Source organism: Balaenoptera acutorostrata, chromosome 18 (assembly GCF_949987535.1).
Source record: "Balaenoptera acutorostrata chromosome 18, mBalAcu1.1, whole genome shotgun sequence".
NCBI classification, from domain to species: domain Eukaryota; kingdom Metazoa; phylum Chordata; class Mammalia; order Artiodactyla; family Balaenopteridae; genus Balaenoptera; species Balaenoptera acutorostrata.
Window position 1 is genome coordinate 2,868,061 of NC_080081.1, and position 24,852 is coordinate 2,892,912.

Genomic DNA, 24,852 nt, shown 5'->3' on the forward strand with positions numbered 1-24,852 from the left:
CCCCTCCCGCGCGCCCCTTTTCCCGCCCTGGGTGGCATCTCCTCCGCCGGCATCCACAACGAGCCTCTGATTAATGAGGCCCGGGCCGGCCCCCACCCGACCCGGGCCCTGGCTTCCGCGGGAGGGGGAGGGGACGGCGGGAAACGCGGCCCCGGGAGAAAGGGGGGCGGGGCGGGCCGTGCGGCCCGCCCCGCCCCCCCCGCGCCCCGAGCCTATTGGCCGCGCCAGCCGTCTGTCGGGGAGCGCGGCGCCAATGCGGGCGGCGGGGCGGGGCGGGCCGCGCCGTGTGTGCCTGCGTAACGCCGAGTCACATGTTGTTTTGCTCTTCTTAGTTCAGTCACTCGGTGCGCGATGTGTTACTCACTGTGCGGCGGGGACCGCGACGAGCCCGGGTCGCCGTTGGCAGCACCAGCAGCAGCAGCCCCGGCGGCGGCGGCGGCGGCGCGGACCCCGAGTACCGGGGCACACCCCGGCACCCCGGAGCGCGGCGCGGCGGCGGGACCCTTGCGGCCGGGCGCGCCTTAGGCTCGGCCCCGCGGCTCGGGGACCCCCGACTCTCGGCCCAGCCCGCGAGCCCCCAGGCGCCGCCCGAGAGCCCGGGAGGCAGCGGCCGCCGCCGCCGCCCGCGCCGGGCATCCTCTGGGGCCCCGGATCGCGGAGGGCGCTGCGCCACCGCGCGGTGCCGGCCCCCCGCCCTCCCCGCGGCGGGCCTCCCCGAACCTTCCCCACCTCCTGGGCCCGAGAGACGCGGGCTCCGGCGGGCGAGCAGGGGGGAGGGAGCCGCCCGCGCCCCCTCCGCTCCCCCCGGCCCCTCCACGCCGGGCCGGGCGGCGCGGCCTGAAGCGCCGGTGATGGCGAGCCCGCCGATGCACGGGCGCCCCGGGCCGGCGGGCGGCGACGGCCCCAACCTCAACCTCAACCACAATAACAACAACAACAACAGCGGCGTGCGCAAGTGCGGCTACCTGCGCAAGCAGAAGCACGGCCACAAGCGCTTCTTCGTGCTGCGCGGACCCGGCGCGGGCGGCGACGAGGCGGCGGCGGCGGCGGCGACAGCGGGCGGGGGGCCGGCGCCGCAGCCGCCGCGGCTCGAGTACTACGAGAGCGAGAAGAAGTGGCGGAGCAAAGCGGGCGCCCCGAAGCGGGTCATCGCGCTCGACTGCTGCCTGAACATCAACAAGCGCGCCGACGCCAAGCACAAGTACCTGATCGCCCTCTACACCAAGGACGAGTACTTTGCAGTGGCGGCCGAGAACGAGCAGGAGCAGGAGGGCTGGTACCGCGCGCTCACCGACCTGGTCAGTGAGGGCCGAGCGAGCGCCGGCGACGCGCCCCCCGCCGCCGCCGCCGCCCCCTCCGCGTCCTGCAGCGCCTCCCTGCCCGGCGCCCTGGGCGGCTCGGCCGGCGCCGCCGCCGCGGCCGATGACAGCTACGGGCTGGTGGCGCCTGCCACGGCCGCCTACCGTGAGGTGTGGCAGGTGAACCTGAAGCCCAAGGGCCTGGGCCAGAGCAAGAACCTGACGGGCGTGTACCGCCTGTGCCTGTCGGCGCGCACCATCGGCTTCGTGAAGCTCAACTGCGAGCAGCCGTCGGTGACGCTGCAGCTCATGAACATCCGCCGCTGCGGCCACTCGGACAGCTTCTTCTTCATCGAGGTGGGCCGCTCGGCCGTCACGGGCCCCGGTGAGCTGTGGATGCAGGCAGACGACTCGGTGGTGGCGCAGAACATCCACGAGACCATCCTGGAGGCCATGAAGGCGCTCAAGGAGCTCTTCGAGTTCCGGCCGCGCAGCAAGAGCCAGTCGTCCGGCTCGTCGGCCACGCACCCCATCAGCGTCCCCGGCGCGCGTCGCCACCACCACCTGGTCAATCTGCCCCCCAGCCAGACGGGCCTGGTGCGCCGCTCGCGCACCGACAGCTTGGCCGCCACACCGCCGGCCGCCAAGTGCAGCTCGTGCCGGGTGCGCACGGCCAGCGAGGGCGACGGCGGCGTGGCGGCGGGGGCCGGGGCGGCGGGCGGCAGGCCGGTGTCGGTGGCGGGGAGCCCCCTGAGCCCGGGGCCGGTGCGCGCGCCCCTGAGCCGCTCGCACACCCTGAGCGGCGGCTGCGGCGGCCGCGCGAGCAAGGTGACGCTGGCGCCGGCAGGGGGCGCCCTGCAGCACAGCCGCTCCATGTCCATGCCCGTGGCGCACTCGCCCCCGGCGGCCGCCACCAGCCCCGGCAGCCTGTCGTCCAGCAGCGGGCACGGCTCGGGCTCCTACCCGCCGCCCCCGGGCCCGCACCCGCACATGCAGCACCCCCTGCACCCCCAGCGACCCTCCAGCGGCAGCGCCTCGGCCTCGGGCTCCCCCAGCGACCCTGGTTTCATGTCCCTGGACGAGTACGGCTCGAGCCCTGGGGACCTGAGAGCCTTCTGCAGTCTCAGGAGCAACACGCCCGAGTCCATCGCCGAGACGCCCCCGGCCAGGGACGGCAGCGCGGGCGAGCTGTACGGGTACATGACCATGGACCGGCCCCTGAGCCACTGCGGCCGACCCTACCGCAGAGTCTCCGGGGACGGGCCCCAGGACTTGGACAGGGGCCTGAGGAAGAGGACCTACTCCCTGACCACGCCTGCCCGGCAGCGGCCAGTGCCCCAGCCCTCCTCCGCGTCCCTGGATGAGTACACCCTGATGCGGGCCACCTTCTCCGGCAGCTCAGGCCGCCTCTGCCCGTCGTGCCCCGCGTCCTCCCCCAAAGTGGCCTACCACCCCTACCCCGAGGACTACGGCGACATCGAGATCGGGTCGCACAGGAGCTCCAGCAGTAACCTGGGCACGGACGACGGCTACATGCCCATGACCCCCGGCGTGGCCCTCACGGGCGGCGGCGGCGGGAGCTGCAAGAGCGACGACTACATGCCCATGAGCCCCACCAGCGTGTCCGCCCCGAAGCAGATCCTGCAGCCGCGCGCCGCCGTCGCGGCCTTGCCCCCCGCGGGAGCCGCGGGGCCCACGCCCGCGTCGGCCGCCAGCAGGGCCTTCCCGGGGAGCGGGGGCGGCTACAAGACCAGCTCCCCGGCCGAGAGCTCCCCCGAGGACAGCGGGTACATGCGCATGTGGTGCGGCGGCTCCAAGCTGGCGGTGGAAAGCGCCGCCGACGGCAGGCTGCTTCCAAACGGGGACTACCTCAACATGTCCCCCGGCGACGCGGGCGCCTCGGGCACCCCGCCCGACTTCTTCTCGGCCGCCCTGCACGGCGGCGGCGGCGGCGGGGAGATGCTCCGGGGCGTCCCCGGCTACTGCTACAGCTCCCTGCCCCGCTCCTACAAGGCTCCCTACGCCTGCAACGGGGACGGCGACCAGTACGTGCTCATGAGCTCCCCCGTGGGGCGCATCCTGGAGGAGGAGCGGCTGGAGTCGACGGCCGGCCCGGGGTCCACGCAGCCAGCCAGCGCCTTCGCGGCCGGGGCCGGGGGCGGCGGCGGCCACCCGCAGCCACCCCACGCGGCGGTGCCTTCGCCCGCGAGGCCCGGTGGCGGTGGCAGCGGCCGCCCGGAGGGCTTCCTGGGCCAGCGCTGCCGGGCCGCGCGGCCCACGCGCCTGTCCCTGGAGGGGCTGCAGACCCTGCCCCGCATGCACGAGTACCCGCTGCCGCCCGAGCCCAAGAGCCCGGGCGAGTACATCAACATCGACTTCGGCGAGGCGGGCGCGCGCCTGTCGCCGCCCGCGCCCCCGCTGCTGGCCTCGGCCGCCTCGTCGTCGTCGCTGCTGTCCGCTGGCAGCCCGGCCTCGTCGCTGGGCTCGGGCACCCCGGGCACCAGCGGCGACAGCCGGCAGCGCTCCCCGCTCTCCGACTACATGAACCTCGACTTCAGCTCGCCCAAGTCACCCCAGCCGGGCGGCCAGGCCGGGGACCCCGTGGGCTCCCTGGACGCCCTCCTGTCCCCCGAGGCCTCCGCGTACCCGCCGCTGCCCCCGCGCCCCGCCGCCCCCTCCTCGGCCCTGCAGCCGCCGCCGCCGCCGCCCCCGCCCGGAGAGCTGTACCGCCTGCCTCCGGCACCGCCCTCCCAGGGCCCTGGCGCGGCCTCCTCTCCGTCCTCGGGGGCGGGCGACAGCGGCGACTACACCGAGATGGCCTTCGGCGTGGCTGCCACGCCACCGCAACCGATCGCCGCGCCCCCGAAGCCCGACGGGGCCCGCGTGAGCAGCCTCGTGTCCGGCCTGAAGAGGCTGAGCCTCATGGACCAGGTGTCGGGGGTCGAGGCCTTCCTGCAGGCCAGCCAGCCCCCAGACCCGCACCGCGGCGCCAAGGTCATCCGCGCGGACCCGCAAGGGGGCCGCCGCCGCCACAGCTCGGAGACCTTCTCCTCGACCACCACTGTGACCCCCGTGTCCCCGTCCTTCGCCCACAACCCCAAGCGCCACAACTCGGCCTCGGTGGAGAACGTGTCTCTCAGGAAAAGCGGCGAAGGGGGCGGCGGCAACGTCCTGGGTGGCGGCGACGAGCCCCCCACGTCCCCCCGCCAGTTGCCGCCGCCGCTCCCCCCGCAGGCGCGGCCCTGGACGCCCAGCCAGCCTGGGGGTTTGGTCGGCTGCCCCGGGGGCAGTGGCTCGCCAATGCGCCGGGAGACCTCTGCCGGCTTCCAGAACGGCCTCAACTACATCGCCATCGACGTGAGGGACGAGCCGGGGCTGTTGCCGCCCCCACAGCCGCCGCAGCATCCTCAGACGGGAGACAAGAGCGCCTGGGGCCGGACCCGGAGCCTCGGGGGTCTCATAGGCGCGGTAGGGGCCGGCAGCACCGGCGGCGTGTGTGTGGGGCCCGGCCCTGGCGCCCTGCCCTCCGCCAGCACCTACGCCAGCCTCGACTTCTTGACGCATCACCTGAAAGAGGCGACGGTCGTGAAAGGTGAGGCCCCTGCGGCTGGTGGAAGAAGGGTGGGCACGCGAGGGCATCCGTGGCTAAAGCCTCTTCCCTTCTTTGGTACCTCGACCTAAATGCCCGGTACGGGCGCAGGTTTCCTGTTCTGTTTCACTTTTGGCCCGATGTCAGCTCTCGAACCCCAGAGACCTTGGCAAGAGCACTCAGGTCATCTTTGAGTTGAATGTGAATCTTCGGACTCGGGAGACTTTTGATTTGTTTTCTTGGGCCCAGCCTCCCCGTCTTCCCATGAACACACCTGGCGGGTGCCCCCAGTTCAGCCACCCCCGGGGGGGAGGCGGCAGAGGGGGTCTTCTCCATCTGAGAGGTGGGAAGCTTCTGCCGGGAGGGGACCTGAAGTTCCAGCAGCTCCCAGGCCGCAGCCCTCACCTTTCTCTTTGTTTTCCTGGAGCCAGGCCCGGCTGGCTCTTGCCGAGCCTCAGAGCTTATAAAAAACAGGCCCAAAAGTTGTTTAGGAAACGAACATCCATTTTGGTGACTGCTGCAGGGAACAGCGAACCATTTGAAGTTTACACGTAGCCTGTAGGAGCTTTTCCACCAGAGACGTTCCTTTTCTCCGAACGGGCTGAAATGGTAACGCTGCTTAAACACAGCTCAGAAGCAGTGGTTCTCCACCTGGAGCCCACCTGGGAGTCACGTGGAGAGTTTGCTGAGACCCGGACGGCCGGGCTAGGTGAATCCCCGAGATTCCAGTGCCGTGGGTCTGGGGTGTGGCCCCCAGTGTGCTTTCCTAAGAAGCCCCCAGGTTGTGCTGGTGCTGCCGGTTTGGGGACCATGGCCGGGAGCACCTGCCCCAGTTAGACCGCCTGAGTGTGCTTGAGAAATGGCCTATGGGGGCAGCCCAGGCGCAGTGACGTGAAGCGACCAGTGGGCGGGGCCCAGGCCCCCAGGATTTTTCGGCCACCCAGGCGATGTGAATCTGGGCTTCAGAGGAGACAGTGAAAGGTGGCCATGCTGGTCTTCTCGGGAACCATTGGATGGGATGGTGTCCAGAATTGTCCTCTGCAGTCTCATCACAGATCCAAAAGGAGACAGGTGTGCTTGCTTGCCTTGCACCTGCAGGGGCGTCCTGACTGTCTCAGAGGTCCTGACTGTCTCAAACTTTGAATGATGAGGTGGAGGAGAGGTGGAGTGGGGGGGCCGGTGGGTTCAAGAGAGTTTCTTCTTTAATTTTGTAGCCGCTTCTGTGCAGGGTTGTCAGGAAGATAGAGGCTTTGTGGGAACCGCAAAGCACAGAGCAGTGAACACGGCTTAGATGCTGGCCTGAGGTCAGCAGTCTGCGAGGGTTACAGGGTGACGATTGAGGTAGCTTGGGGATCCGTACACCTTTTTTTCTAAAAGTAAACAGAGCCCTCTAATGCCATCTAAATCCAGCATGTGTTTTCTAGTATCCGTGGGATTTAAAGTTATAGCTGTAGAGTGGATACCCTGGAATTCCAATATAACAGAGGAAACGCTACCTGCTTTTTTACTAAAATTGTGGAACACAAGATAAAAAGAGTCACGGAGAACTCTCAGGAGTGTGGTGCTTCAGCATCTGATGAAGCCCACTGGAGTTGTCAGGACGTGTCCCATAAACGATGGCGCTCAGCGGAAGGTCACTTTGTGTGGAGTTAACTTAAGCCCTACAGGTGCATCTGAAAAATTGCTCGTGTGTCTGGGACTTGAAGGATGATTAGCTGCCGTCCAAGATGCAGACCAGATAAACACACCAGCATAACTAGACTTGAGTGGAGGAGAAATCCATACGCACAGGAATGGGTATAGGCCATCGTGAACACGAAAGTACGTTTTGCTGAAATCTGATTCTAATCAGAAAAACAGCCTGAGAACACAACACCTCTTACTGCTGCTGGTGGAGTAGGCGGGAAAAACCGGGACTGGATTGAGGAGGGCCCTGGGAGGGGTTTCTTGCAGTCATGGGGCGAATGAGCTGGAGTGTGCACCTCCAGGCCTGGAAGGATTCAAGGCCTTTCCGATAAAGTAGATACTTTGAGAAACGTGATTCACGTCTAATATAATGCCCTTTTCAGATGAGGGAAAATGTTAAACCGCAAGAGATAAGTTTATGAGAGGCCTGATTTGGCCTGTTTTGTTTCAGATTTCCCACCAGTATAAAATTCCTTACAACCTATAGGATTCAGGATTCTGAAATCAAAACAGCAGTTTGTATGTTCGGCGGTGGCTGAACAAGATGAGAGATGGCTTTGGATTGCTGGTTGTCCAGAGTCTCTGTGGGCGTTAACGTAAACACTCTCTTAAGAAGGAAAAAAGACTATTTTTAAGCAAAATGGATAACTACAATTGACCCATTGTGCCCAAACCACATTTTGTTTTTGAAAAAAGGACTACATGCTAAATGGATTTCTAGTAAACTAATTTGAGCACAGAGAACCTTAGGCTAGGGAAGACGAGCATCTCATCTTAATTAACGGGGAAACTAAATTGCGTTTTGTGGAGCCAGAAAGGGACCGTCGAGAAACCCAGAATGAACATCCACTTTTACTGAACTCACGTTTACGCGTAGACATTTGTTTGTGATGCTCATAAAAAAAAAGTTCACAGGAGATAAGTGTTCTTTGAGAGCATGATTTATGGAAGGAAGACTTGCAAAGCATTTCTTTGAAGATAAAATGGAAAATGAACTCCCTGAGTCATTGGGTGTGCTGCCCTGACTCTTGGAAGTGGCCGTGTTTCCACATCCAGCTCCTTGGGTTCCGCGTGGAAAAACTTCACGAGTTACGCTGAAGTGGGACCATTCGGGGTCCCTTGGGGGTAGCGTTTGGTATTTGGAGAAGTGGTGACAAAGAGGTAAGGTTCCAGCAGTGTTTGATGGTTGTTTCCAATAGCATTGGGGATGGCGGTGGGGTTTCAATGGTGGAGCCAATTAAAAAGTTAGTACGCCTTAGATTGACACAGATGTGTGTGTATGTATTTGTAGGTCCTGCAGAGCAGATGCAAATTTAGCTCTAAACTATGCATCTTACTTGGGAGCAGGGAGAAGGTTACCTATCCTGTGTTTTGTGGGTGTGTATGGGAAAAAATATAACCAATCTTTAGAGTATTGTTTGGGAACTGAAAGTATGCTACTGAACTTACTGTGCTTTAACACCGCTTTTTAAAATGAACTTTATATATTTGGTTGTTAGGGTTATAGATCGGTGTATACCATAAACTGTGTTATTTTACTATTCCTCTTTGGTGGGGTTTTTGTTCTAAAATTGGTTTATGTGTAGGTTCAAGGCAGATTAGATAAGAATTACCCCAAAAGCATCTGTATTTAAATTTGTTCCATAAAAGGACTGTTTATTCACCTCCCACAGTGAAAGAATCAAGGGATGAGAGAGCAACGCAATTGTTTCTGAAGGGACAACACAGTCACAATTCATGTTTAAAAGTATTGTCTGTTGAAGTCTTAAAGCAAGGGACTTGAATATTTTTAGAACTCCAAGGAGATGACTTGACAAACCACACACGCTTTATTTTTCCTGTCGTGCATGCTTTTCCGCTTTGGTTGGCTAGCTCTTGTCATAATAAGGTAATCCGTGCCCTGTTCCCACCCTGTTCCCAGGAACAGACAACTAAGGTGCTAATGAAAACACACAGAGGCTTTCCTGAATGAAAGTCACATGACTTGTTCTAGTTCCTTTATTGAAAGAGAAACCTTTACCAAAATAGTACTTCGGAGAAGGAAGCAGGGTGTGTGGAACACTAACCCAGGAATCAGGAAACCAGGTGTCTAGTTGCTGTTCTTCGTGAGTCAATGTGCGAGAGAGGAAAGCCATTTAATCCCTCTTTCTCACTTTCTCTGTCTGTAGAATGGGGTCCTTACAACTCTCTCCTCCTGTGCTCAGGGCCCCTGGGAGGCCCAGGAGGTTGTCAACATCCGGAGCGGTTCAGCTCCTCTAAAGAAACGTGTTAATAAATCCAGCCATGCTACTGATGTTTCCTACCTTGAAACCATGAGCGTGTACAGGAAAGACACTTTCGTAAACAGGTGTTCTTAAATTAAAAACAAAACCCAGGATGCTCATAGTTGTCTGAACGTGGAGCCGGTACCTTCCTAAGAAATTCAGGCCTTTTCTGTTTTGGTGGCTGGTTTTACTCCAGTCTCCAAGAACCATTGTTTTTTCCCTTCTTTGTTTCACTTGAGATTTTTCTTTTCATAGATAATTATCAATTGTCATGAAGTAGTGTTTTAAATTACGTAGTAAAACAACAATTAAGGAAAAGAGCATTCTGATCCTGAAACTGTATCAGGACCGTACTTTCTAATGACCTTTTACCACGTGGTTATAAGAGATAGTGTCAAGATGAAAATGTGTAACCGGAATATAGCTTTTTAAAAATTGACAGTGCTGCTTTTAATATGGGATGCCTTATGAGAAAAACAGAACCCTTAAACTTTTAGTTGCTGAATTGGCCATTGTTTGGCCTGGGGCTTCACTCTTCAGGGTTGATTTAATGAGGGTGATCACTCCTGCCCTGTTTTGATTTGTCTGGTTGTCAAACTGGGTAGGAAAACCTCCAGCGTTTGATTCTTTTGTTCTTCCACAGGCCCACTAACCCCCAGAAGAGGCATTTTCATAGGTAATTAATGCTTTATTTTCTTTAGAACTCTTAGTATTAGAATGAATCTCTTTCTGAAGAGAACTTGTGAAAGTTTCAGGACCAGCACAGGGATAATGGGTTTTCTGTTAAAATTCCCACTAATGCGTTTTCTGTAGAAGCAGAGTCCCAGGAGCCGGTTAACTTTTGGTATCAGATTTGGCAAGTGGAGAGGGTTTTTTGTTTTGTTTTTTTGGGTAGCACAGAATCAGGTGTTCCCATTTCACCTCAGAAACTTAAGGGAAAATGTACCTTGACTCCTTTATCTGCTTTGCCAAGTACACCAAGTTGGGGAAGCTCGGAGGGGAGGGGACCTCCGTGCCCTTCCCCACAGCCCGGTCTTCACTTGGGGCGCCTGTAGTAGGTGAATTCTCTGCAGACTTTATCTACCGCAGGCATGAGCAGAATGCATGTTTCCGTACAAGTTGGGCAAGGCCTTTGAATGCTGGCATTCTCATCCACCAAACGGAATTTTCTGAACCTCCAAGATCAGCGGTTATAAACATGTTATCGATCAGGTGGTAGGTTTTGTGAGAATAGCCACATTTCAATGGGAAGATTCTTTCTGTGTTAATTTCATTAGTTTGAACATATTCTTCAAGGTGGCAGAGATTATTCTGAATCACTCAAGGTCGATTGTTGTAGACAGAGTTCAGTGGTAGATTTTTTCTGAAGAGAACTGGTGAAGTCATCACTCAAGACCGAGGAAATGCTGAGGCTGATAATTGCTCCTGATTATTCCATTTCTTTCTAGATGGCTGCAGAGACTTACATTAACTGTGCACTGAAATAACGGGCACAGAAGAAAGTGTGAATAGAGAGAGCTGGAGTCTATGTTGGACACTAGCATTTTGCTCTGTGGGTGCGAATAATACAAGATACTTCTGTGCTTGGCCGTCTCATTTAATTGAAATTCATTGCATCAGAACTGAATTCATTGCGTTCTGCTGAAATGGAATTGGGTTAAGACTTACAGGCTGCACTTTTACAAATGATACAATGGTTAAGTTAGCGGCTCTGGATGTCTTTTCTATTGGACTAGGAAATACTAAATTTGTATCAAGTCGCTTTTACCTGTCCAGAGACTTTGTAAAAGTTGATCAGGCAAAAGTGTCTTCAGACTTGGCCCAGTTTTCTTATGCTATACGTGATATTTATGCCCAGAGACGAGATTTGCTTATGGTGCTTTTACTGAAATTTGGAATATTTGGTCAAATACTGTGATCCATAATATACCTTAAAGATGAATGATTACATGTGCAGCATTTTGTAAATACTGGGCTTTTTAGTATCAATTTTAAAGAGTACCAAATTTGGGGGAAGTAAATAATTACTATTTTGGGGTGATGTGTGTGTGTGTGTACATGTGTGTAGTTTCATAATATCTCATCCACTTGTGCTCCAAGAGGCTGGATGTGGATATTATTTTCATAATTGAAGCTCCAATACTGAATAATGTGTTCTCTAATCATGTTAAAACTTTATAACCTTAAGTATAACTATAGTTTTACTGTTACTTTATCCATATGGTATTGTTAGTACAACTGCTTGAGTGAGTTATTAGGGTATAGTACTAAATTCCAATCTTTCCAATGTGAAAAAAATATTATGATAGAGTTCATTATATTAGTGATTTTAATGATTACCTTAAAATCCATATGTATAGCTCAAGAATGGCTTACACTTTTGCATAGAATCAGTGCATAGTCTTTAATGTTTATGAATGCAACATAGTGCTTTCTCTATGCAAATTCAAAAGTAGTTACTTAAATCCACCCATCTTTTGCCTCCAAATTATAAGTGCAACTAACAATCCCCACAACTTGGTGGACATGAATGATTTTGAAAGAATGCTACTAAAGTTGATGAGATGATGAAAACGTAACCATTATTCTGATCAATATTGAAAGATAATTGCATGCCCCTCTCCCCTTTCAATCAAAAGAAGTGTTTAAAATCCAAAAAGTATTTTTTTTTTCACTTTATAGCGTTAAGACATTTTCATACATAAAGTCTCACGTAATACTCCAAAAGCCCTGTGTCATAGGAGGGCCGCCTGGATCTCCATTTTTGGAACGAGGAACGCGCAGCTTAGAGAGTCCCAGTGATTTGCCCGGGAATCCCTGAGACAGAAAAGGGTAGTGGTGGGTTGAACCACACGAAGATGCTGTTTTACTAGTGCTCTTTATTTTATATCCCATTTTATCCAAGTCCTACACACTGTCTACTTTGGAAGCTCATATACAATAGTGACCTTGGGATTTTACTGTAGATCAGCCTTAGGCAGCTTTCAAGTTAACAGTTGGGTTTTTATTTCACTTGGTGGCAGTTACTTAATTTCCCTCTCTTTTCTTCCACACGTTATTCATTCAGAGTAAGATGGGGACAGCTAAGCAGGAAGACTGGTCAATAAAGGAAAGCTCCCTCATTTTTTAAAAATTTATTTTATTTTATTTTTAAATTTTTATTGTACAGTTGATTTACAAGGTTATGTTGGTTTCAGAAAGCTTCCTCTTTTTTTTGTTTCTGTTTTTTTTGATATGGACCATTTTTAAAGTCTTCATTGAATTTGTTACAATATTGCGTCTGTTTTATGTGTTGGTTTTTTGGCAACGCGAGGCATGTGGAATCTTAGCTCCCTAACCAGGAATCGTACCCGCACCCCCTGCATTGGAAGGCAAAATCTTAACCACTGGACCACCAGGGAAGTCCCCCTCATTTTTAAAACTGGTTTCCACACCTGCCAGGTTGAAGAGTTCAGGATTCGACGTTGTTTTCAAAGCTCTCGTGATGTTGGTGAATTTTAGAGCTGAATCAAAATGTTGATTGGTCGTCTCTTCTGGGGGTTCCCAGGCTCTCTTCCTGGACTTCCAGTGGTCTGCAGAGTTGGAAAACTTATATTCCTCCAGCTGTCTTTGTTTTAGTAAAGCAAACTGTATATTGTACTTGATAAGATACCACCCCCTGCAACACCAAATACTTGAAAACTCTCTCCACACAGAGTGGTGACGGAAAAAAAAAATACAAGGTCGTTTTGAGGGAGAGGAGTTGAGAACCATCGTTCTAATGTAACTCATTTTAAGGTTGTGAAAACAGAGGCTGAGGGAGGTCGGGCGTCTTTTCCAAGGTCACTGATTTAATTAGTGGGTAGAGATGTTTGTAAATATTATCAGGAAAGAAAGAATAGGGTTTGCTCTGTCTCTGTGGGCCTTTGTGTGGAGATGAATACCTTTCTCCTAGGATATGGCCTGTTCCCTCTAGAAAGATTTATTGTTTGTAGAAGTGCTATTTGTCTTTTTATTTTGGAGCCTTGCAGGAAATTGCTTCATGCATATACTACAAGGTATGCTGGTGGACAGAACTAGAGAAAAGCAGACACTTGAATAAGGAAGAATGCTGTAAGTTAGAGAAATAGGCTGCTGATGCCCATGTGGGCAGTGTTTTCTGATGTGGCAGGAGGGTGAAGGCCTGGCAAGCATTCAAGGTCATATGCTTACTTGCGTTAAAAAACAAAAACAGAGAAGAGGAAGAAAGAAAATTCTTGGGATAATTCAAATAGAAAGGCCTCTATGATCTGGGAAAATGTAAGTCCTTTTTCTTTATCAGTGGGTCATCCTGGGCCACTGATCTGACATCTAATGAGGCTGTGTTTTCAGTCATTCCTTGAGGGGTCCTTAAGATGCATTTCTTCTCTAAGTGAAATATCCTATACTCGTCATTATGAATAAGGCCATTAGCAGTTTCCTAAGAAACTGTTTCATGATGAGTCATCACTCTATTTGATCATGAGTCTATTTGAAAACGAACAATTTTAGAATTTGCCTAAGGACCCATGAATAATCAGTGGTTGCTAGGTGGTGATCTTCTGGGGAGTGGATTATCTCACCAGTGCCCTTCTTGTTTTTAAGATCTTTTATTTTTTTCCGAGAAAAAACTTGTAACTTCATTGTTATGGGATGAGAAATGGTTTTTCCGAAGGCACTGCCTTCCTAAGATGTGATTCTAACCCGCCTTTGAAAGGCATAAAAGAAGACATAAACAGACATAACAGTTCACACAACAGCTATCCATGTTTGAAGAAACGTGGTCGGGAAATCTATAGCCTTGTGCTATGGGGAATGGTTCAGGGCTGTGTTTACACGAGCTGCCAGCCTCTCCAGCATCCGCAGAGAGAGCACTTCCTTCCTAGCAGACGGCGGCCTCAGGGCCACACGCCTGCCATGAGAAGCCACGTGCGCCAGTAATCCACCCGGCATCGCTGTCGGCCAGCGGCGCAGGATAACAAAACGGGAACGCTTGTCCCCCAATCAGGAATGAATGGAGTGACGAAACTGCTTCTCAGGATACGAAGAAAGCAAAGTTCAGAGGACCCTGTCTTGGGGCGTTGGCTCTGTGGAGCACTTACCCAGTTAGGTGGAAAGCGACGGAAATAAAGATGCTGATATGCTATATGGGGAGTGTTTGTAAATAAACCCGGTAGTCTTTCCCTGGATGAGGTCTGGATCCCTTCTGTGAAAACTTGTCTTCCTCGGAGGACCTGGGACGGACCTCTGGCTGCCCGGCCCCGTGCTGGTGATGGAAAGCAACTGAAAATAGAGGCTGAGGTCAGTGACCATCTGATGCCCGTGGATCCCCAGGTCTGTCGTAGAAGCCACCCCAACCCATCATGTGAGTGACGCAGCTGTTTTCTGCCCTGCCAGGCCCAGCTCAGGCCCCCTGTGGTCCCCTGCTTCTTTCTTCCTGTAGGGCTTCAGAGCCCGAGGTGGGTGAATGAATGGATGGATGGCTAGACGGATGGACGGACGGATGGAGGGAATTGTGAGGTGGGGGAGAAGTTTTGGAAACAGGCCAGGACGTTCTTACTAGATTTAAAAACTGTGCATATAGTACTTTAGAAACTCCAGGCAGTAAGCAGGATTAAACAGGGCACAGACTAGAGGCTGTTGTGCACATTGATTTTGTTTGAAAATCAGAGATGCACGTACAGCCAGAGCTCCTGAACTACTCGGGCAACAAGAATTCCTAGAAGGGGAAAGTGGTCCGTTTCTTATACCACAGCCTGGATGCATTTTTTTAAAAAAGAATTTGCTACTGTGATTTGTGGTGATGTCCTGCTTCTGTTTTATTCTTATATGATGCAGGTAATTTAAAAAGTGTTTTCCAGCATGAAAGGGACCTAAAATAATACTTTTGGTAATTATGCAAATGAAACAGAAAACACATGCATGAGCTACTCATAAGCTCTTCCAGTTACATTTAGATCAAATTTTTTAAACAAATACTTTATCAAATAAGTTTGGTGACACTAATACAAAGAACTCTTCTTACTTCACCAATTAGACTTTTAAGAAACGCACAGTTCAGCTGAAAATATTTAGGTGCGTTTTCGCAAAATATCTTAGTTGCAAAACTGCAAAATCTGTATTTCTTCTTTCTCTAGAATATTATAAAGCCAGGAGTGGACATTTATCTCAGTCAGTTTCAGAAAACTCACTTTAACTGGTTGAATAAACAAAAAAAATTTAAACTTTTAATAATGAACAGTGTGGAAATATTCGATATGAAATATTGACCCACTTCTATAAATACAAACATTCATGAATTTTGAAACATTCTTTCGATTTTATTTATTTTGACAAATTTTTGAAATGAACCTTTTCTTTTCAAGTTGAAAGTTTACAGTACCTTCCAAATATTGATAGAATGACATCTTGGTGCTGAGGGTCATAATCAAAATTGTAAAGACGCTGTAGCACGGACAGGTCTTAATTCCGGTTTTTTTTTTTAAAGTATTTATTTATTTATTTATTTATGGCTGTGTTGGGTCTTCGTTTCTGTGCGAGGGCTTTCTCTAGTTGCGGCGAGCGGGGGCCACTCTTCATCGCGGTGCACGGGCCTCTCCTATTGTGGCCTCTCTTGTTGCGGAGCACAGGCTCCAGACGCGCAGGCTCAGTAGTTGTGGCTCACGGGCCTAGTTGCTCCACGGCATGTGGGATCTTCCCAGACCAGGGCTCGAACCCGTGTCCCCTGCATTGGCAGGCAGATTCTCAACCACTGCGCCACCAGGGAAGCCCAATTCCGTTTTACTTCTTACTGTTATTTACAGTTTAGCTTGTGGGTAGTGCTGGTTTATGAGTAGACTTAGTTCTCAATGAAATAAGCACTGCAGTAAAATACCCAAGTTTCCCTGGCGTGGAGCGTTTAACTCAGTTCCTAGAATAACTCTGGGTGATAAGCATGCATCTTCACGAGTCTGGAGTCCGTGCTGTTCGGCTGGAATGTTCAGAATTCATCTTTGAATTTATTCTTGAGCCGTTCTTGGCCAAAGACACAGGATAGGCTGTCCCTGCTGGGACTGCAGGTGTCCTTGCTGGAAAAGTCTGGTGGAACCACTCAAACGTGCAGTGCCCCCAGCCCCCCACAGACACTTGGGGTCCATCCAATGAAGTGGAATTTCCACATCCGTTTTCTTCTCTGAGAAACCACAGGTTTGATCTTGCTGAGCCCCGGCTGCGAGCTGTCAGCCTCTCTGAGCTCTGGGTAGCCTCGCCTCAGAACTCCCAGTATTTCTCTGTGTGCGCTGGCTTTGCTGTTAGGCTTCGGATTCCAGAAACTTCACTAGGTTAGTGGACTCCCTTTCCCGTTCCTTCTGAGTCTTCCCTGCTCACCCTCAGCTCTTGCTGAAGAAGAATGCTCACCTGTGGTCTGTGCGATGGGAAGCTTCCTGAGAACTCAGCCCTGCTCTCCTCACCTTTCCCTGCGCATCCATAGCTGCAAAGCTGAGGAAACTCACACGTAAGATGTGTTCCGTGCTGCTGCCCGTCTGTGAGAAGTCAGCATTTCGATTTTAGTTAGTTTTTTCCCTCATAAATGATCCACAGACATTTCATGTGATCACAGTTCTATTTATAGTGTAGGCTTCAAAATTGCTTAATTTTCAGACGTCCTACTAATTTCCAAGTAGAGCTCTGTTTTCTTAAGACACACCTGAAACCACGTGCAGGCAGCTCTGAGCCTTTTTTAAAAGTGTGTGTTTTATCTGTTTTTCCCCGAAAAAGCCAACAAAGAAATGACAGGAACTTCCCTTAAGGGCTCCTTGGGAGGATAGAAAGGTGGCCTGTGGGACAGGAGAGACAGAGGCAGGAAAGGTTAGATCTTTCTTCAGCTTTCAGATGTAACCAAATGGTTACGTTTTCTTATCTTTTCATTACAGAGATGCTAATTGTGACATGTTGCATACTTGAAAACTATTTCACCCATTTGAAAAATATTACAGTGCAGGCTAGAAAGAAAGAGGTTTGGCTTCCAAGCTAAAAAAACAAACAACCAACCCTAAACCAAAAGTACCGAATCTTCAAGCCTACCTTTGAAACCAAGGAAATAAATGTAATGTTGGCATGTGTTCGGAGCATGAAGTGGTGTAGGTGGTAACAAGTGCTCCAGAAAACAAAGCAGGGAAGAGAGAGGGAGAAGGTGGAGAGGAAGCAAGTCCTGTAGGTATTTAGGGGGAGAGTCCATATGAGCAAAGGGAATGACTAACTGTGCAAAGGCCCTGGGGCAGAAAGTTGCTGGTGTGTCCCAGGATCAGAAGGAGACCCGTGTAGCTGACCAAGAGGGAGCAGGGAGAGAGTAGTAGGTGATGAGAAGGAACTAACAATGAACCGTGACGTGTAGAGCCTGGTCAGCCACTGTAAAGACTGTGCATGTTCAACAGTGAAGACGGAAAATATAGTTTCTTTGGAACAGCATGTGAAGTGTTTAAAAACTTTTCATATCATTTCGCCGTAGCATCTTTTTTCACTTAGTGTGGTATAATGTCAACTCCTGACTTTCTTTCTCAAAAATATTATATAAAAGGTGAAAAGACCTAAAAGTTTCTGGGGGGAAGGAAGATGCTGAGATGTCATTGCACTGGGGAAGGGAGAGGGAAATTGTCACAAGATAAACAGTGCCATCAAAGCACAAGTGTTTAGTCGTGGAATTACATGCTCAGTTACACAGACGTATTTGTAAAGCACCTTATAACATGTTTAGGTGGTGTTTCATCCTCAGAACCTCCAAGGAGGGAACGTTCTTGCTCTTACCCTTATTTTTTAAAGGAACCACCCGAGGGTGAAGGGGTCTAGCAGTGGACCTCAGGGGAGCTTTTGCCGGGCTGTAGGGAACGATGCTCTGGTCCGCTCGCTGCCGCCTGGTGCTGTGTCTTCTCAGTACCCCCAGTGGCTTCCTTTGAAAAACTGGGTCAGTTACTCCCAACTCCCCCTCCCCAGGGCATCCATCCGCACTGTGTGCTTTCCAGTAAGGAGCCCAAAATTCAGGCTCTGCCACAAATTGATTTCCTTCATCAGCTGATTTGGAAACTAAAATGATAGAAAAGTCATTATTCCATGTATTTCATGGAGGATTGGGCCTCAACGTGAAAGCACCGATGGGGGTTAGCTTGGAGTTAAGGGGTGTAAGGCATCCAGAAAAGCTAGTACCGCGTGTGGTATAAAGACCCTCCCCTCCTTCTAGCCTGTCTGTGGAGAAACCGCATGCTTAGTACGTGGATTTTGTGGCTATTTGTAGCTTATGTCACTTTAAGGACTTGACATGGGTTTAGGTCTACCTTTAGAACGTAGGCTCGGTTTTACTTAATTTTTCTGAGATACGTAAAGAAGGGATGGCCTGCGTGAAGTGTCTTAAAGAAGCTCATCCATTCGAACAAGAGAAAAATGACGATCTCATCCTAATTATTTATTTCGACTGTATTAGTAGTTATTCCTTCCCATAGGGGTTGCTATTACTTTGTCCAGATGGGAAGTGTGAAATTTGCATCTTCTCTGTCCAGTGTATATTTTAGGAAACACGCTTATGCTCGTGGGTCTCTTAAAGTCATTCTTCAGAATTTGATGTGCAAGGAATCAGGGCAGGAAGGGGCGGATGGCGGGAGGCTGCGTGTTCGCCTTGGGGGGAGGTTTGTGACCAACACCCAAGGTCTCAGCGGGGACACACAGGCCGGGGCGCTGTGCTTCCCCCTCTGTGTCTGCCACCCTCGCCCTACAAGCAGATTGCTAGCGTAGACTTGTAAATAACTTGATTCACGCGTTGTCTTGTCAGATCTGTGCAAAATGTGTGAAGTATGGGCAAGTCAAATAAGGATCCAATTCAAGCTTATCTCCAAAGAATGACAATGGCTAAATATTAGTATTTCTTTATGTGAGCATATTGAAACAACCAATTTTTTTTTACACATTCCAAATCTTTTTATTTATAAGTAATAAAATCATAGAAATACTGTACACTCATACTTTAGAATTAGACTTGATTTCTTTCACTTGAGTTTTACAATTGTTTCCCTCAAGTTTTTGGTTGTTGAAAGAGAATAAAATCAATGACAAAAATACTAGTGAATAGCACTTGCCCTCTCCTGCCCAAAAAAACCCCCCACAAAATCCAAAAAATGCTAATACTGTCAAATAAGGATCCCATTCAAGCTTATCTCCAAAGAATGACAATGGCTAAATATTAATATTTCTTTATGTGAGCATACTGAAACAACCAATTTGTAAATATAGTAAAAGTTACAATGAAAGGGCAAGTTTACTCTGCTTCTTTACTCGCTGTTTAGGTCACTTTGAAGCCTACGCCCCATTCATGTTCAGTTCGATACAACGAGTAGATTTTGCAAAATGGCCAGCTGCCCTCTAAGGAGAATGGAGAAAATAAGTTATTTTATGTTAATTCATATAGACCGAGTGTTCCAAAATCATAAAGCTGCTAAATGTGAAAAGGCGGAAATGATCTCTCCAGACAGGACATCCCCGTCTGCGTGAGGCTCTTCTGGAGGGGAGGGGCCTGTGTGTGTGATGTATTGGGCGTCATTGTGGTCTATCAAGTGGTCGTCTGCTCAGTCTGGAGTTTGTGTTTTTGATTCCTAAAGAGGTGGTTGGGAAGGCATGTCTTCTTTAAATCCATTCTTAAAAGTCGTAGAGAAACCCGGCCCAGCTTTTGGAGCCTGGGAAGGTTTTCGTGTCAATCAGTAAGAAATGCCGTCTTTACACCCAATGGATCGTTTCCCACCTTTCCAAGCCTTCAGCAGTTTGGGAAGCTGTCTTTGTGTCGCTGGGTATTTTGGTCCTGCCCTCTGCCTTCTCCCTGGAGACGAGGGAAGGATGAGACGGGTTTGTGACCAGGGGTGTCCCAGCAGCGTCCCCCTGTGTGTCACCGTCTGGACGGGACTCGGTGCCCTCCAGCCCCGGGCATGAAGGCTTCCCACCTGGGGGCAGCGGCAGGCACCTCCCTGCTCCGGGTCTGACAGCTGGTGGCCCTGGACCCTCCAGGAGGGGCTGGGGGCCAAAGTTTCCAACCACAGGCTTCTGCAGATCTCCCGACGGCACTTTGAAAGTCCCGGGTCCGAGGCCCCTGGTGTGCAGGGTCCCTCCCAGCGAATGAGCAAGTACAGTGTCTAGGTTAGGCTCTGACAAGTCTGCACAAGTTCTCTTCAGCAGGTGTCCCCAGCTGAGGCTCAAGTTGTGAAGGACATTAAAAACGTTTCAGCATTTGGGCTGAACGAGCGTGCAGGGCGGCTTCACCTGGCTGGCCCGGGCACTGCCTGCCGGGGAAGCTGGGGGTGGTCTGCAGCCTGGGGCACCAGGGCCTGGGTCCCCCTGGCCCTGCTTCCCTGGGAAGGCGTGGCTGTCGGCTGCTACTGTCTTACCTTATTTTTTTAGCAAATGCACTTGATAAAGATGGTCTGTAACTTCGCACGTTCCACTTTTCATTCCTGAAATTTCAATCAGGGGCACTCCATTTGGATGTAAATCGTTCTCATAGGCCACAGAGGAATTTACAGAGGAATTTAAATGTCTCTCTGCATTTTGGGGCACGGCCGCCTGTGACCCCCGAGAGACTAGAGGTCCTGTGCCCCGCGGCCCCGCCAAGTTGGGGCCCCGCCGGCTTCCGGCATCTTGCTCGAGGGCCGTGCATGCGGAGAGGGAAGTGTGCATTCTTCCGGTGATGGAGAGACACGGGCGGCCCGTGAACGAGGCGTGCAGAAAGCCCCCAGGCAGGGTGCTCTGGGCAGCGTCTGAGAACTGTTAGCTTTAAATGGCCCTGAGTTACGCCCCCCAAAAAAACAATTCTGCTTCTGTTCTGCTTCTAGCCAATGAAAACAAGTTTATTCATTTTTTTCCGAGAGCTCTTCGCCCTCGTGTTTGTGCATTCATGGTTTGTTTACTTACTGCTTGAAGTTGCAATTGCTGGTGATGTCATTCATGGGTGTAGTTTTGAATGGAGGAGAAGCCGTGATGGCAGATGGGTGTGCTCAGAGATTCCCAGTGCGCAGGGCTGCCGGGCCTAGGGCTTTGTCATTCACAGCACAGCGTGTGGTTACACGTGTACATCATTTAAAGGTGCGGGAAGAAGGCAGAAGGACCCGGCCCCAAGGTGCACATCCTGCCAGCACCACATGCTTCACTGTTTGTGGAAAAAACAATTTGTGTGTGTGTATATATATATTTTCTGTTTGACTACTGAGTTATATGTTGTATGCATAAAATCTCTTTTGGTAGTTTCCCCATGCCCAGGGAGAAATCTAGGGCAGAAGAATAATGTCCCCATTTTCCTAACAGGGAACATCCTGGTGGGTCCTGCCTGCTGGGCCTGGGGACCCCGACTCCGGTGAGGCCAGCGGCTCTCCACACTCGCATGTCCTTGAGCCGTGGGGACGGTTGCCCTGAGTCCTTCCTGAGCTCCCAGGAAGGCTCCTGAGGTGGCCGGTGGTAGGAATGGGTGTCCACCTGTGCCAGGGCAAAGGACGTGGCCCTCGGCCTCCTCTTTGCTGGGAGCTCCTGCATCTCAATGTAAAGGCCAGGTGCCCATCTGCACAAGGTGTGTTCTTCCCCCCGAGCCAGGACGCTGGCATCCGTATTAGGGAGGTGGCATCCATGGGAGAGAATTTACTCGCAGTCTGGAGGTTGAGGCTGCTCAGGCCCTGTGGGTCTGTGCCCAGCAAGGCAGCTCAGGTCACTGGCTGGGCAGGCGGTGGGTCACAATATGTTTCCCCCCGTTTTTTCTAATCCTTTCTTTTTTTTTTTTTTTTCTGTAATAACAGACAAGGACTTCACAAATCCCGTTTTCAATACATTTCCAAATTATTGCATTATCATTATGTATAAACCAGAGTAAATTTCAGATTCCTGGAGGAACCTTTTTTTTTTTTTTTTTTTTAATTAATTAATTTATTTATTTTTTGGCTGTGTTGGGTCTTCGTTTCTGTGCGAGGGCTTTCTCTAGTTGCGGCGAGCGGGGACCACTCTTCATCGCGGTGCGCGGGCCTCTCACTGTCACGGCCTCTCTTGTTGCGGAGCACAAGCTCCAGACGCGCAGGCTCAGTAGCTGTGGCTCACGGGCCTGGTTGCTCCGCGGCATGTGGGATCTTCCCAGACCAGGGCTCGAACCCGTGTCCCCTGCATTGGCAGGCAGATTCTCAACCACTGCGCCAGCAGGGAAGCCCTGGAGGAACCTTTTTAACTATACTCATAAGTACGTTTCCTATTAGTGATATTCTAGAGGTGATTTGAGTTATAGTTGGCATAATTTCAGACTTCCAGAAAATGCTTATTTCAGTTTCAATAATAAAAACAAAAAAGGTATCAAATTATAAAACGAAGAAAACCCAGTAGCAACTCTTTAAGTATTTAAATATTCGAAGGAAAGTATGGTTCATTTGAAATGATACATAACAGGATATTTGGGGATGGATATATTTTGAACAAACTGTTATTCTACATTCCCTTAAATTTATAGCAAAACTATAATATTTAGATTTGAGAACCTCAGATAGACACAATATAAACATTTTTATAGTGTACAAAAATATACACCTGAGGGAGAATTACACCGTTCATAGGATATTTGCAATTTTAATGCAAGTTCCATCACTTGGTCCAAATATTGTTTCAGAGGGTAGGAACATAATGCTTATAGTCACATTCTCAAATGACTCAAGCAAGAGGAGAGATTTGGGCCCTTTCTGAATTGCAGATCTAACGTATATAACTTTATTTATGTTCAAGTTGAAGGAGTAGTACTATAGGATATATTTAGTAATAATCAGATTTATTCGGTACTGTGGTATTATGCGTGGAATATCAAATGGAAGAGTAAGGAAAACTAATTCCTAAAGTGTGTGCTAGCTTCATAAATGATTTTATGACTTGCTTCCTCCTTCTCAGTAGGGTCTGTAACAGGATAGCAGGCTTTTAAGTCAATGGGATTGCATCTCTGAAGCACGTAAGCCTGCCGATAATTTTCAGAGGGGGTATCAATTAGTCTCCAGGTGTAACACGCAGATGGAAATACATGTTGTAACTTTCACAAATTTACCCTTCTTTCCCCTCCTTGTCTTCCTCGTGTCCTGGGACACAATGTCTCTGCCACCATCACTCAGCTCCACTGTTAAAGTGAGACACAGCCGTGTCCAAATGAGTGAACGTGGCTGTGTTCCAATAAAGCTTTATTTCCAGAAACAGGCAAGGACCCGATTTGGCCGTACTTTGTTGACCTTTCTCTTAGAAGGCCACTCTCGTGTGAGATGACAAAGGTTTTCTTTTCTCCTGGGCCTCAGACAGTCCTAAAGTTCTGTGCTCCTTTAGAAGATTTTATTCTGCTTTTCTGCCTGTGAGAAATGGCATAAACCACATGGGTTTTTTATTTCTGGTTAGCTCGTCAGAGCTTCGTGAAGGACCTAACAAGCATGTGCTGTATGTTGGGGACCGAGGTGGTCCAGCCCCTTGACCAGCAGGAGAGATATGTGCACGAAGCAGAAATGCACAGTTTGCAGGGTTCGGTGTCTTTGGGGAGTTTATAAACAGCTGATGGTACCATGTAAAGGTTTAAACTCCAGGACCCAAATGGAAGTTCCAGACCTCCTCTCACTCCTTCCCGAGTCCTCCCGTCTTTTATTTGCAAAAATGGGGGCTGCATTGTCAGCCCCCCCAGTGCAGCAGTGAGGAAAGTTCTGGGAGAGGTTAAGGATCCGCTTTTCCTGCTAATCAGCTCCAAAGCAGCGGGCAAGTCATCGAGGCTCCCTTGTCTGGTTTTTACTTAGAAAAGGTCTAACGTTTCATAATTTAAGAGAAGGGTCCACCAGTAATTTAGGGACATTTTTGCCTCTCGGGTGTTTGCGTTAGGGCATGATAATATTTCTCCGTTGATGCTAGAAAACTCTTGCCATAAAAGGGTAGCTTATAGGATCCACACACCAGGCTTTTCAATAACAAACAGAAAAGGAATGAATACTTAAGTATTACGACATAAAGTTGGTGTAGGCTATTCACTATAAAGTTTATGCTGGTTGCTGTGGGTGAAACTTGGACAATGGGGGGAAATTTGAAGTGCGGTAACAGTCTAGGACACCTGATTGCTCTAGTCTTTGGTGATTAAGACAAGGTCTTATGTGAAGGATTAAACAAGAGCTAAAGAAGGAGAGATGCCTTTCATTAACCCCAGCCTCACGTGAAAACTTGGTTGTCTCATCCTGTTTCACGTTGTGTCATTAACATCAAGTTGCAACTTGATGCTGGGAAATGTCTTTAATAACAAGCATTCAGGATGAAATGATTTTAATTGTCAGTGGAAATGATGAGCTCAACTCCAAGAAGCTTCTAAATCTTTCACGAGTCGGGTTGGTGAAGTCACTTACTGAGCCCATTTGTCCTCGGGACCCTGTGCTTCCATATTTTCCTTTTTAAGTTACTTTTTTTTTCCACTTGCAAAGTTCAAGTAACCGTTTTTCTTAGAATCCCTGGCTTGTTTGTTATCACACTCAACCTTACTTTTTTTTTTTTTGTATATTCTAAGAGTGTTTTTGCTTCTAGTAAAGTGAGGAGATACTGAATTATCAGGTTGACTTTTCTAGGAATTTCTCATGTAACAGAAAAGTTTATTTTCTCCCGTCATTCTGTGTTTTAACATAAAAAGTCTCAGTGGACCTGAAGGACATGTTTGGGCTCGCCAGAGGGTTTATTTATTTTTTTTCAATCATAGTTGCTACTAGCAATATAAATTTTAATCTTAAGAAGTATAATGTTTCATTTTTGTCATGCAAATAAGTGTCTGCACTGCTTCTTATTCAGATCTGCCTGAACATATTAAGTCATTTGTACCTGCTACATGGGTTTGCTGTCTGTTTTGTCCATTGCTGCTCACCAAAGGCCCGTGAGACGAGGCCCCCTTTCCTCCTGCTGTGCTGTGCAGCCCCACGTGACTCTGTCTACATCCAAATCCAAATAATCATAAGAAATCATTAAAAAAAAGAGCCGTGAGTCAGAACATGCT

The 24,852-nt window shown here is 50.4% G+C and overlaps 1 protein-coding gene across 1 annotated transcript in view; it reads left to right on the plus strand.

The window, feature by feature from the left end:
• The first annotated feature begins 672 nt into the window (after positions 1–672).
• Positions 673–24,852, plus strand: part of IRS2 (insulin receptor substrate 2) — a 29,449-nt gene continuing 5,269 nt past the window's right edge. The window contains exon 1 of the mRNA XM_057532933.1: positions 673–4,890. Coding sequence (XP_057388916.1) covers positions 852–4,890 — 4,039 coding nt within the window. The 5' untranslated portion in view covers positions 673–851. The remainder of the gene's footprint in view (positions 4,891–24,852) is intronic.